A 13983-nucleotide genomic window follows, 5' to 3' on the forward strand; every position below is an offset into this window, starting at 1 on the left:
TTCAGCATGTTTTTATTCTTCGCGGTTGAGCTTCTCCATGAGCTAGTCACCTAGTTTTCTACTGTACTCAGTCACATCGTGTATAGTCTATTTTGCGTCTCCTTCGCTAATGCGCACCTCTTGTAAGTGAAATGAAGGACTCATCCACCTTCTGCGGTAGCACATGAAGGCTTGCTGGGGAGAGTAGTGGTGAAGGAAGGGCTCGAGGAACCAGTACCATCAATTTATTACCTGTCGATTGTCTTGGCACGCATCTTCGCCGTTACCATACCCTCTATTGAGTGGGCTCTATCAAAGCGCTACTTGTAATTGATGTGGTCGGGAAAGAAAAGTAGAATTACAATCGTCTTTGTGAAGCGTGTTGCCATTAACTGGGGAGGAATTCTTTCTCTCTCTCTCGCCAGTCAAAAACGAAGGCCGAACAAGGCCAAGGTTGGGGCGTGTACAACGTTTTGCCCGCGTTCCACTGCGTACGCTGAAGACAAACCGTCATCTTCGTTTCTATGCATGAGTGATATGCACCACCGTAAGAACAACGCCTTTCTCTGAAGGTTACGCTCCAGCGACGCTATGCAGTGTTAGCTTGCGGACCGAGGGACTGTCTGTCTGACACAGTCCCACAGGCATGCACACACGCAGGCACGCACGCACGCATTACCGTGATACAATAGTGCGCAAATTATACGTCAGAGACACTTCCAGTGCCGGACGGAATTATTTTGCTGCACTGACGACATACGCTGTACTGATGGGAACTACAGTAGCGAGGAAATTAGTGTGACCTATTGCCTACCAATCAGATCTCTGGAACGTATGCGATTACCACTAAAGTAGAGTCAACAGCTGTTTAAGGAACGACTACGACGTAACAAACTGAGGTACCGCTAAATGCTCATGGCATTCTAAGCCCGTATATAACGTGAAGATTTATTTCGTTCATTTTTTCATTTGTTTATCTTCCATCACCCATGACCGATCGATCGTGGTGATAGCAGGGGCGGAGCTCTACAGTCACCTGTAACAAAGCGAAAGTTCTTTAATCGAGTTTCTTTCCATTATGCTGGATTAGCTCAAAAAGACGTCGGCCTTGGCAATCGCTGAGCGTAAGGTGGGACTGCGGCAGTTACATTACGTATCTAATGGAATGCAAAAAAATACTCGAGAAAAAATTGGCCCGAATCTACATGTTACACTGTAAATGTCGTCGAAAGACGATGGTCTTGCGTCTGGAGAGAGTGAACAAAACGTTTATTTGATGTTCTGCGCAAGAAAGTCGGTGAGTGGTATTCTGAAGGCGCTGCGTTAGAGTGCCTCAAGCGTGTAACGGAGGTGAACAAGCGCATCTAGGCACATTAGGTACGAGCGCCATCTGGCAGGTATCTTCGAAAACGAAAGCGTGAACAACCGCGGAGAAAGATGCGCGCCATTCACGGAGGCGATAAGGTGTAGAATGCAAATCGACGGGCAGGTGCCACCACCGTGTCGTCGTAGAAAAGTGTTAGAAACACCTTTTTGAGCATCGCGTTGCACTGTCAGCGGAGTGCGATAAACGCTACATTCCTTAAAGATACTTGTGTGTGCCTCTTCTAGTATAAAGGTAGACATAGAAAACATCGAAGCGTTGTTGTGGCACCTCAGATATGCGCAATAATTGCTTTTATTTATATGACAATCGCACAACTACGAACGCTAAACCTTGAGCAATATTGGTGGGCGATGAGAATGGGGTTGGCCGTTTGGTGCCGTTTGAGGTAACGTTAGCGCGGACAGACAGACAAAAGTACAGACAGACAGACAGACAGACCAAATTTTTTTTGTCGAAGGTCCACAAGAAGGACTATCGTCTTTAAAATGGTAGAAACACCAGTCGCTTACTGTCCAATGCCTTCGTAGTGTAAAACAACTCGGATGTTCAGTTGCGTGTCACGCGAACGTGTGCGTATCGCTGTAACAATAACAACAATCCAGCCGAGGCGACTGCGCAATGATTTTATGATGGCGTCACGACTGCGTTATAATGACACCGTGACGAAAACAGAAGTTCGTCGATGTTGGCTTGTGAAAAAAGAGAGTATATATGCAACCAGTTTTCTGTTGTTTTTGTCCATACAGGCAGGTGTAGTTGCTATGGTAGAAAAACCACTTGCATTTTTTTTTTCACCTTCTATTGATTGATAAAATTTTAGTGGCATGAAATAAATGCAAATCAATTGCAAACATTGTATGGCCTTTTAAGCAAAAGCCAGTATTGGGACCGTTTATAAACATGTACTTGTTATTTTTGTTCATTAGTGGCATTTGAATACAAAACGAGCAACAGCAAAAGAAAAAAAAAGCTCAAATAAGACAAAGTAAGCATATATATATATATATATATATATAGGTATGGGATATGGCACAACGGGAGCGTTGTCAACAAGGATAAATATATTTATTTCCCAACAGTTTCGGGAGGGGTCCTCCCTTCATCAGGGGATGAGTTATACTGACATGAATTTCCAAACTTCGTTGCTGCCGCGTCCCTCTCGCCTTGAAACATGTTTGCGAGAGTGAGAGGGAACTGAAAAAAAAGGGGGGGGGGGAGAAAAAAAGGAAGAAAAGAAAGAAAGTAAAAAAGAGGAAGAACCACTGTCAACACTGAGAACGAAACCAACTGTCCGTGTACGTCCACATACGTTTCTTATCACGTATCATATATATATATATATATATATATATATATATATATATATATATATATATATATATATATATATATATATATATATATTTATTTATTTATTTATTTATTTATTTATTCATTTATATAGGAGGCAGACAACGTTCGCCTGCAATATTGCAGTGTTCAATTATCTAATTAACAACTGCCTGAAAACTAACGCTATATTTGATCGGTTTAAAGCGTATATTGGTGCTGTTTAATTCAAACTCTCCGGTAGGTAGCATATGTCTGTTTCGTAGTGAGTATGAGTTTATACTAGCAAAAATTAAATTATAACACCACATCCCAGTAATCCTTCCTTAAAGCATGCGCCGCTTACAGTACGCTTGCGATGTTTAAAAACAAATGTGGCACAACACGACGCAGTTAGCATCAAAGTTTATGTGGATGTAATTGTTAAACCTGCTCCCGTCTAAATGAGCACATTTACAGCATGACCCCCAATTACTCAAAGCCTCACATTAAAAAAATAAATATTGCAAGATAAACTTGGTAATAGGAACGGTGATTCGTTGCATGAATAATGTCTGGATCTTTCAGTAATATGCTGAAGTGGAGCAATTGCTTTAGCTAGGCGAAGCGGGCGCAGACCTTGTGTCACTGATTTCACCTCGGCGTGGCCTAGTTATTCACTTTCTTTTTTGGAATCGATCGTACAAACTCTACATCGCGTAATGGAGGACAATAATACAGTCAGCACCTCGCTGGCCTGCGTTGCACACACCCGGCAAAGGTAGCCGCTGCACACTTCAAACTTGGGCCTTTTAAACATCAGCTATCCATGCGGCAGCTCTTCGACCATGATATCTTCGCCGATATGGGCAAATGCTCATAATATTAAAGACGCAGACGTGATGCTAATTGTCAATCTTTCCGAACACCCCCTCTCCATGTTTTTGTATATAGTATTGGATTTTTTCTTCGTTTTATTCCACCGATTTATTTTTGCATGAAAAATCTTTATATTTTGCAATATTTTCTACACTATATGAACATGTTCTACTATGCTAACCTCACTAACTTGACCCCGCTTGACTCTAAAATTGTGGAGCTTTACTTATTTGTTCACACACTTGTTTTTTGAACGCCATGGACTGTTTGTGGACGTTATTTCGTTCCTGTGAGTAGTCTTTTATGTATCTCACATCAAGTGCCCGAATAATCGCAATAATTTTTTGGATCTTACATTCAGCGAACTGGGAGCGGGGGAGTAAACACAGACACGAAGCAAAGAAGAGGCACGCAGCACGAGCGCTCGCGCTGTGTGCCTCTTCTTTGCTTTGTGTCTGTGTTTACCCCCGCGCTCCCAGTTCGCTGAGCAATCATGAATTACCGACTAGCCCACCTTTCCATCCTATTACAATGGTTCTTACGTGTCATACCACGTTATAGTCACGAGACACGTTGTGGTAGATGGCTCCGAATAATTTCGACCGCCTGCTGTTCTTTAAAATGCGCTGACATTACGATGTACACCAGCCTCTAGCAGTTCATCTTCCACACAATGCGATCATCGTGGCCGTGACCGAAACCGTATCTTTGGGGTCAGCATGCAGAGCACCGTACGCGCTGCCCCACCGCGTAAGCTTCTCTAAGATGCCTGAAGGAGTGTTTGCCAGAAGAAAGTAAAATGATTAGGACCAGAGGCCCCATTACATCAGATACAACCAAGAAATAATTTTCCCTAGTGTGCGATTGCCAGAGCAATACGCAGCGTGTGTTCGAAATTCGCTCTAATGGACGCTCCGGTAAGCGACCTTGCATCTCAGTCTTCGTGCCGCACCCGTCTATATGCGGTCGGCACATCACATCCACGACGTGTCATGGACAAGAAGAGGTGCAACAAAAGAAAACAAAATTTGTTGTCCTACTATTTCGCGATCTTAAACAGGTTTGTCCACTTACGACTTGCTGCGCCAATGGTTATCCCTTTGGTGTCACGCAGCCATGAAACTTCTGTCAGTTCCCGACAACGATGACTATACAAGCCCATGCATAATGAGCCTGATAAATGCGTCTTGCTTCTGTTGTGCAACTTCACTGTCAGGATCATTCGTTCGAAGCATGGTATAGTGGGTGCGTCTGAACAGTGATTGCGTTAACCGAAGATTCCATAAATAACTCGCACGCGTGAGCTAGAACGGGGAATTCGCTATTGAAGCTCGGACACCTGGTGGGCTGAAGTGCGGCGATAGTAGCGCTCATTTCCGTGTCCTGTCAGCGCATCAAGTGGCTTGTATCAGCCGCGAAGAGGCGTGTCCTGCAGGGTGCGTGCCAACCACACCGCCACGGCCAATGCTCTGTCGGGAGGATGGTCCGTCCTTGGGAATGTACCACCTTAGACGCGGCGACAGCCTCAAGGTCGTCGTCCACAAAGACGCAATGGTCGCCGGAAGGAACAATTCTCACCTGCCGACTGGCCGCGAAACCATTCGGCTAGCGGCAGAAAGTGAACCTTGAAATCCAGTTTGTGCGTCGCGAGGGGCAGCCTCCTTGCCCGCTGACCCAATTCAGGGAGCCGGGTCAGTACCGCGTTTATAAGAGCCCCGACGACGGTCATTGCTCCAGAGGCTATGCTCCTCGACAGTCACGCTTGGGTTCTGTGGACGGTTCTCGCGGCCGCGGCCGCCGAGCCGTACCTGGGAACCAGAATCGGAAAGCTGAACACACACTTCCATGGCGTCTCCGGGGAGCTTTATGTCGTGGACGACACGACGCTGTACCTCAAGGACTTTCACTACGATGGAACGGGACCAGGTGGGCAAGGCGGAACAGTGGTTGTGATGTCCATAGTGTGCTCGTGAGTCAAGTGTTCGTTTGTGCTCATGAGATGTGCTTCATTGTCTTCTTTCGTGTTGCGGTCGGCTTGGGGCTTGCTGTCTCCATCCCTGAGTATAAGCGGTAGCAATACAGTCATTTTCTGGTAACTGGTTGGCGCGCCTGAGCATATGCCGGGAGTGACTGTTATGTATAAAGGTGCATTCAGGTTTTATTCAAAGTGAACCTCATGATTACAACTTGAGAGCACGAGCTCGGACTTGCTTGCGCTATCACTGCCGGAAACTCGTGCAATTGAAGCGCTAGTTTGTGCCGGGCTGGTGCAGTTGATTTTAAGTTAACGGTAAATAAACTTTATCCTTACGTAACTAAAAAAATTCCGCATTTCTGACTCTCCTACGTAGATGCATACTTCTGGGCTGGCTCGTCGACACGGCCGGATCACACAGGCTTTATCATACCGGATGAGAAGGGCAGGTAGGAAACCCCTTAAGCGTCACACGGGTGGCCTCGTTCTGAGGCGCTGCATTTGTGTTGCAGAACAACACCGCTAGGTGCCTATAATGGCCAAGACCTGGTGCTGAAGCTGCCAGCCGGACAAGCGGTCAGCAAAATTCGCTGGTTTGCTGTCTGGTGTCGCAAATTCAGGTAAGTGTACAGACCTATTGTACCCTGGTCCATTTTCGAAGTCATATTTCTCCTACGGGACATTTGCCATTGGCTGTCAGCCACGTTTGACACCACGTTTGGTGGACGTCGGCTCTTGTGAACAGTAATTTATTGTGAGAAATGACCCTCGTAGAGGGAGGTGTGCTTTTTTGCCTTAAGAGTGGTATCCCCAAAGGTCTGACTGGTGTCACGCAGGGCAAACTTTGGTGACTTGATCATCCCACGGAACCTGGAAATACCCAAACCTGCCGTACTTAAAGCTCTGCCTACCTGGGATCATGGTGTGTCCTCCGGCCGCGTCTCACTGGTAGACGCGCAGACCTTTCTGGTGCCCGACTTCAAGTACGACGGCCTCGGGCCCGGTGAGCGGCGTCCCTGATCTGTACAAACCAAGAAAATAAAAGTGCTTGAACCATGTGAGGGTGTGTGCTTGTCTGCCCAGCCGCCTACTGGTGGGTGTCCAAGGGTGCCAAGCAGCATCGCGGCGGCACGCGGCTGCTCGACGAAAACGGCAGGTGAGTGGACACATAGGGAACCTGCTCGCGTGACACGTCCTGGCACACCTTCTCGCAGCGACGCGCCTCTGGCACCCGCCACGGGCAAGACGGTCTTCATTTCACTGCCGGATGGGGTGAGCGCCTACGACATTGATCGCTTTGGCGTCTGGTGCGATGCGGCACAAGTGGATTTTGGCAGCATCTCTATTCCCCACGACGTTCGTGTCCCACCATCATCGCGTCAGCTGGCTCTGGCGCAAGCTGAGGCACAGCAGCGGGAAATCGTGCCGCGTGTTCAGCAGGTCCAGTCTGTTTCTACTGCAGCCCCTGCCAGGCCTACTAGTAGGACCACCGGCAGAACCACTGACAAAACCACTAGGGGCCTCAACTGCCAAGTCCTTCACGAACCTCTGGGCTTGGAACTGCGCTGGGTGTTGGAACATGACCAGGCGGTCATGCAGTTGGTCGGTCGCGTGCGTCAGGGCGAATATATGTCCTTCGGCCTAAGCAAGGACGACACGAAGTCGCAAATGGTGGACGCAGACGCCATTGTCGCCTGGATCGATCGGAATGGTAAAGGACATGCTGTAGACTACTACTTGTCCAGCAAGGAACAGGTATGTGGGGAGGTTGTCTGCTTCGAGACACATAAATTTCATACTCTCCTTTCACAGTGCGTGGGAAATCGCGGGAGCTGCCCAGACAACAAAATCAGCCGCAGAGCGGGAGACAGTGTGACTATGTTGGACGCCGCCGTGCTCAATGGCTACCACATGGTCACGTTCCGCAGACCGCAGGCAGCCCGTAAGTGCACCACTAGCTCCATGGGCCTGAAGCGTCTCTAACCGGCGTTGTCTGTTTAGAGGATCCAAACTACGATCAGCACATCTACTCGGATGGTCCGCAAGCTGTCATGTGGGCCGTAGGACCCGTGAATGATCACTCTGACGCATCTTACCACTCTGTTCACAGCCAAGGTCTGTATGAAACCTAGTATCTCTAATGGTAAGTGATGGTTACTGAAGCTCCCTTTCGCTACGCCACAGGAGACGTGTTTTTGGACTTCGCCCGCCAGCCCGCCTGGAACTGCCCAGCGCCAGATGATGACGCGAAGGAAGGCAGTTCGGCGGGCGATGGGTCAGTGGCCGTGGAGAATACATGGAAGATCCCACCAGTGGTGTGCCCAGCTGACGGCATTTTCCAGATGCAGATCGGCCCTGCAGGAGGCCGCAAAGGCTACCAGGCAGTGACGGGCCAAGTGGGGTGGGGAATCGCTTGGTACGTCAATGGTGTTCTTATACCGGAACTATGGGTGCAACGTGGAAAGACATACACGTTTGTGGTAGAAGGAGGCAACGACCCAGAGAACACAGCCAAAAACCACCCACTGTATATTACATCCGACCCTGGAGGCGGATACGAGCACAAATCAGTCGCGGAACGCAAGGTTGAGCGTGCCTACGCTGGCGTCGCACGACACAAAAACGGAAGGCCTTACCCCACGGCTGGTGAGTTCGCTCCTTCTAGTTACTCTATGTTTCGACGTTGGCGTGTTCAGGGGTGACTATTCCCGAGCCAACTACTCTCTTGGTTGTTATAACTTAATGGTAGCCATTTTATCAGATCATTGTGATCTTCTCAAGCATGTGTCATTGCGGCTGAGGCACGGGAGCTTTATGACATTTTAAACCTTCATGCCTACAGTGCCATGATAAACAAAGTAATCAATCAGCATATATAATTCTGTGCTTCCTTTTAGTCGTTTTCACAAGAACATAACCGATTAAGGTGCGCGCAACATGCTGTCTACGGTTGCGAACGGGGCCGAGAATGCTTAACTTAATACATTCAAATCACTTCCCTTGTGCCAGGTTCCCATTTTTTTTTATATTCAAAGCAACGAGGTTATTCGGCAAGGCTCTTCTGAAATCACGTGCTATTTTCGAACTTAAATTTGTATAGACATTGTTGTCTCAACTTCAAATTTTTTTAGCTTTTTTTTATTTCAAGTTCTCTTATTACATGAAAATACACAACACTGGTTAGACCCATAGCCACTGGTTAGTAGGGGGTCTAAATAAATATGCATTTAAAGGAACAGATTGTGTTAACAAAGCAGATATTTTATAAGCACACTTCAATCATACAAGAGCTTGAAATATTGAAGAGGAAATCTAGAGGAACAAATATTTAAAAGCTAATGGCTTATGACAAAACGCAAAAGAAGAATGAGAAGCTAGAAAAAAAGCGCAGGTTAATGGTGTTGACGCACAGTAATACGATCCCCGTGTCAGCAGTTATCACTGGTTGTCAGGAGTAACTTATGAAGCATTGTTGGCGCCGTCATACTACAAATCTTTTCGTGTGCATGCATTTCTTTACCTGCAGCTGTCTTCGACTCGTCCTTTTCACTTGTGGCAGCATAATACTCACACGAGTGATGCTTGGGCACGTTGTGAGCGTTTCCAATGCCTGAACTGGCGAATCGTAAGCAACGTTCAATATCCAGGCAAATTTCAATTTTGTGGGCTGCCACTCGTGAAGAATATGACAGGACACAGCGTTGACGTGCATTTACACCGTGCCTGTGATAAACTGTCTTCGTTTATAACCGTTGCGTGTCTGACAGGTATGGACTGGTGGTTCAAGGCTACAGCGTACATCTGGTTGTACCACTGGTGTACGTAGGATTCATCACTGCCGCTGGGGATAAGAAAAAATTTGCTAATAGAATGTGTTCACATGCACCGCTGCTCCTCACACTTTGATGGAGAGAGAATGTACAGTCTGGCAGAAATATGTTACGTGGCTCTTCCTTCTCCATCGCAGTGTGACAGGTGGCAGCCATCACATATATTTGACAGGCCTTTCTAAAGTGCTGGTAGAAATATGGCACTAAGCCCCTGCATTTCTCACTATCAGACGAGGCCTTCATAATTCTCGCGTTAAGCAAAGAATTCAGTGCTTACACCACTGCCAGCAACGTAGACGTCGAACTAATGATGGTCAGCGCAAGCAAGGACATCAATAGCAAGGAAGTACACGACACAGGCACTGCACTTCCTTCTTTTTCGTGTCTCTTTTTGTGCTGACCGCCATGAGTATGTTCCAACTAGCCCAATATACTACATTATTTCCGTAGACGTCGAAGTTGCATGTGAGCAGCCCAACGTCAACCTTTCTCCTCTCTGTTAGCAGCAAGCAGTTCTATAAATGTTCATGTATCAATGGCGAAAAAAAATTGACCCACCTGTATATTGGCTGTACATACCAGGCCAGATAGATTACATAAAAAGATGGAATTCGGGTTGCGTCGCATTACGGATGACCAGAAGTTAGATGGGGTGCTGGTGACCGATTTGCTTCCGAGTATAGTTGGGCCAGTATCTTTCAGTGGTATTGTAATCGTAGTTTCTTCTATGGAGGACTTATGAAAGGTGGGATGCAGCCTGATCTTGCGCAAGGCGAACATTAAACGCCGACTGACAGTCTTGTCATGAATGTAATCCAGGAATGTCCGAGGAAGGACCGCTTTTCCTGTTAGCATATACGGATAAAATGTATAGAGAAGACATAGTCGATATTTCCGACGGAGGATCGAGAACGCACGCCACGAAGTAGCGCGACGTTGGCCAAGGACCAAGTGGGATTGAATACTGCTTGGCACCCGTGCATGTGCAGCGAACCCCGTGTCGTAACTGTTGATTGCGTCTTTGGCACACGCCGCAGTGGGGCGCCTGTGCGAGTGGCAGCTCCCGCTGGGCGAGCAGCCCGACGAGTACAACAGCTTCGAGCAGTTCCGTCAGCGGCTGAAGCTCCAATGCCAAGCCGGATCACCGGCACACCTGCGCTGGACGCCGGATCGCAACACTCCCGACCTGGTCTATTATCAGGTGTGTTATGTCACAACCCCTTTGTTCTAAAAACCTAAGCTCGAGTCTTCTAGCTGGTAACTTTTCTTTTTCAAAACTAAGGGTTACCAGCATTTTTAACTGAGCTCTTGTGTGGTGAAATGTGTTCCATATTTACACGACGACGAGTCATTTCGCTGGATTCACTTTTCAAACGTAAGTAAGGAGGCTGCGCTGCAAAGAAGCGAGCTACTAGCCACTTATCCATGGGCGGTGTTACTAAGCCGTAACATTCTTGTCCACAAGTTTAGATCCTTCCCGAAAATCTGTTTTTCGAGCAAAAAAAAGTCTTTCTTGTTTTGGTTGCCGCGTCATTCGGTGAGACCCGTAATTGCATCATTTCATCAAGAGCAAACTCCCAAAATTTTTATTCTCTATAGCAATTATGGAGAAAAAGAAACAGGGTGCTTGTGTTCCTGCTTTTCTGCACAATATATATACGACTAAATCAATAATAACGAGACCTATAGACTTAAAACGACGCGAAATAAAAACAACGAATGATATCGCTGGTGTCTGGTCTGAACCCTATTTCGCACTCCTGGAAGTTATAAGCATGAGGACTGATCGCTGGCGCACTCGTGTGCTTCTATGACAATCTATGATATTAGGAATCCGCTGATATTGAGTTTTCTTTTTAGAATTCCCAATAGTTAGACGCAGATGTATCCAAATTATGGACGCCTTCTTCTGTCGAGCTTTCAAGAAATAACTTTGAGCGACTACGCAACTCGCAAAAAAAAAAAAGTGTTCAACTAGCAACAGTCGCCCCTCAATTTACACTTCATTGGGTACGACACCACCTCTGCGGAAAGCTGTAATTTTTTTCTATACCTCTGCTTGAACAATATCGCTTATTTTGTACGTATTTCTCGTCTAATCACAGTGTTTTTTTTTCCTTAGAGATGTGTAATGCTTGTAGTGCATAGCTTCAAAAACTGAGATTATGAAGCATAGCTGCGGGGTTGTGCTTCGCTAGCGGGTTGCATCTTTGTTCAAGATCCTTAGATTTCCCTTTTCTTGAGAGAAGGCATACTTCGCGGAAGAGTCTGAGCGACACTGAACATTTAGAATCCTACAGTTATAATGTGTGTATAGTGCAAGGACATACACATGACATGCGTGCCCAGAAATAAATATCAAAGACAAAAAGTATGAAGGCAATTGTGGTACGATGTGACAGGGGCATTCTTGTCGGTGTATCAAGGGCAGGTAAAGCTTTACAGAAGACAGGTAATAAAAGAGCAAATGGGACCCAATTACAGTAAAACAATTTTAGAATGCACGCCGATGTAAAAACCCCACAGTATTAAACAGATGCAGCAAAACATGGTGGAAAAAGCGATGCCATTCGCCGAGTTCACATCTGTTTCTATTCCTTGTGTTGCAATTCGAAACTGTGCGTGTGCTTCAAAGTCAGCATGAACCAACTAATCCCATTTATTGCTCAACGAATAAAAAAGCATGTGCTTACGCGCGTGCAAAATATTGGATTGGCGAAAGCGAAGAATCGATAGTACAAGACACCGGGCGAATGCTAACACTTGCGTCGTACCGCAGTGCTACACCCACCGCCACCTGGGCTGGAAGATCCATGTGGTAGACTCATGCCCGCCCAGCAACTCTACCGGCCGCCGCACCACCGGCTGACGAGCTGCAATAAACCCGTCCATCTGACAACCTCCGGCTGCCTTATCTGGGTGCGTACGGGCCCTGCGACCCGGTCAAAACAGGGCTGCCGCACCAACTGTGTTCGGGCGCCGTGATGAAAACACTCGGCGCCCCTGCGTTCGATTTCCGGGATTCCTAGATCTTGAAAGAACCGAAAGAGCTCTCGCAAGTCGCAGAGAGCTGCGGGTGGCGTTTTGAAGGTACACTTGAAAATGCGTTATGCAGTACTGCCAAACCGTATGACCTACATTCAAACCATCCACGAGGACTTCTCCCCATTTACTACTCTATGTCCAATCTTATTGTGTGCACTAAGAGTGAACATATGCAATTCTTTGGTAGGAGGGATTTATTGGGAGACCTCAATAGTGGAGTTAAATATGAAAGGGTATTTACTCAGCGCAAAGCAATTACTAGCGCACTATTTTGTTCTTGAAGTGGGACAACCCTTTCAAAGCAGCTCAAGGAGCGTGCGATGAGCTTACGCAGCGCCGCTCGTTCTTCAGTCGCTCTTGGATACAACGCGAATGTGTACAACACAATGCGGTGCTGCTTCAAAGATCAGTGAGGCTGAGGGGAATGTGTGCACACAAAACAGATAGCGTACGAGTGCTTTGAGACGAGAAGAGGCGCCCACCGATGTCTGCTTTTTATCGAACCCCGAACTCTGGAAACCGGCACACACAGGCCCGTATGCGTTCTTCCAGACATCGATTTCCAGACTTTGTAGCGTGCGAGAGCAGCAGGCTTCGATCGACCTCGTGCTTGATTACACACACACACACACACACACACACACACACACACACACACACACACACACACACACACACACACACACACACACACACACACGCACGCACGCACACACACACACGCACGCACGCACGCACACACACACACGCACGCACGCACGCACGCACGCGCCCACACGCACACACACGCGCGCACACACGCGCACACACACACGCGCACACGCGCACACACGCACACACACACACACACACACACACACACACACACACATATATATATATATATATATATATATATATATATATATATATATATATATATATATATATATATATATATATGTGTGTGTGTGTGTGTGTGTGTGTGTGTGTATGTATATATATGTGTATGTATATATATATATATATATATAAGGGAAAGAAGTGTATACCTAAGGGCTCGTTTTCCGTGTTTTAACACAATAATAATGAGATCTAACAGACAGTAATGCCAAAAAAATGTACAGGGGAAGTTATTAGAACCAATGGAATGTAAACAAGAAGAAAGAAAAGTGGATGAAAAAATACACAGCCGTTATTTTTTCATCCACTTTTCTTTCTTCTTTCTTCTTATTTACATTCCATTGGTTCTAATAACTTCCCCTGTACATTCCTTGGCGTTACTGTCTGTTAGATCTCATATATATATATATATATATATATATATATATATATATATATATATATATATATATATATATATATATATATATATATATATATATATATATATATATATATATATATATATATATATATATATAGATAGATAGATAGATAGATAGATAGATAGATAGATAGATAGATAGATAGATAGATAGATAGATAGATAGGTGGTTCATTCTATATCACGTATCAATTTTGGACCATCTCCGATCATGCTGAAAAAAAATTGTGAAGGGGTATCTGGAGGTGACAAGTAGTTAGTGTGGCATTATATT

The 13983-nt window shown here is 46.1% G+C and overlaps 1 protein-coding gene and 1 pseudogene across 1 annotated transcript; one reads left to right on the plus strand and one right to left on the minus strand.

Moving 5' to 3' along the window:
* The first annotated feature begins 5261 nt into the window (after positions 1–5261).
* Skel (DM13 and DOMON_DOH domain-containing protein skeletor) lies at positions 5262–12257 on the plus strand. Its single transcript, XM_037426998.2, has 11 exons — positions 5262–5479; positions 5905–5977; positions 6041–6148; positions 6365–6531; positions 6612–6684; positions 6743–7283; positions 7341–7470; positions 7530–7643; positions 7713–8174; positions 10396–10559; positions 12138–12257. Exons 1-11 carry the CDS (start codon positions 5296–5298, stop codon positions 12225–12227), a joined length of 2106 nt encoding a protein of 701 aa, XP_037282895.2. The 5' UTR covers positions 5262–5295; the 3' UTR covers positions 12228–12257.
* Positions 11265–11394, minus strand: LOC119177430 (U4 spliceosomal RNA; annotated as a pseudogene).
* Positions 12258–13983: the final 1726 nt, after the last annotated feature.

The sequence above is a fragment of the Rhipicephalus microplus genome, chromosome X, assembly GCF_043290135.1.
Source record: "Rhipicephalus microplus isolate Deutch F79 chromosome X, USDA_Rmic, whole genome shotgun sequence".
NCBI lineage: Eukaryota > Metazoa > Arthropoda > Arachnida > Ixodida > Ixodidae > Rhipicephalus > Rhipicephalus microplus.

Coding starts and splice junctions, on each gene's coding strand:
- Skel (XM_037426998.2), top strand. CDS start 5,296: ATGCTCCTCGACAGTCACGCTTGGGTTCTGTGGACGGTTCTCGCGGCC. Junction 5,978..6,040: donor ATACCGGATGAGAAGGGCAG/GTAGGAAACCCC, acceptor TTTGTGTTGCAG/AACAACACCGCTAGGTGCCT. Junction 7,471..7,529: donor CCGCAGACCGCAGGCAGCCC/GTAAGTGCACCA, acceptor TTGTCTGTTTAG/AGGATCCAAACTACGATCAG.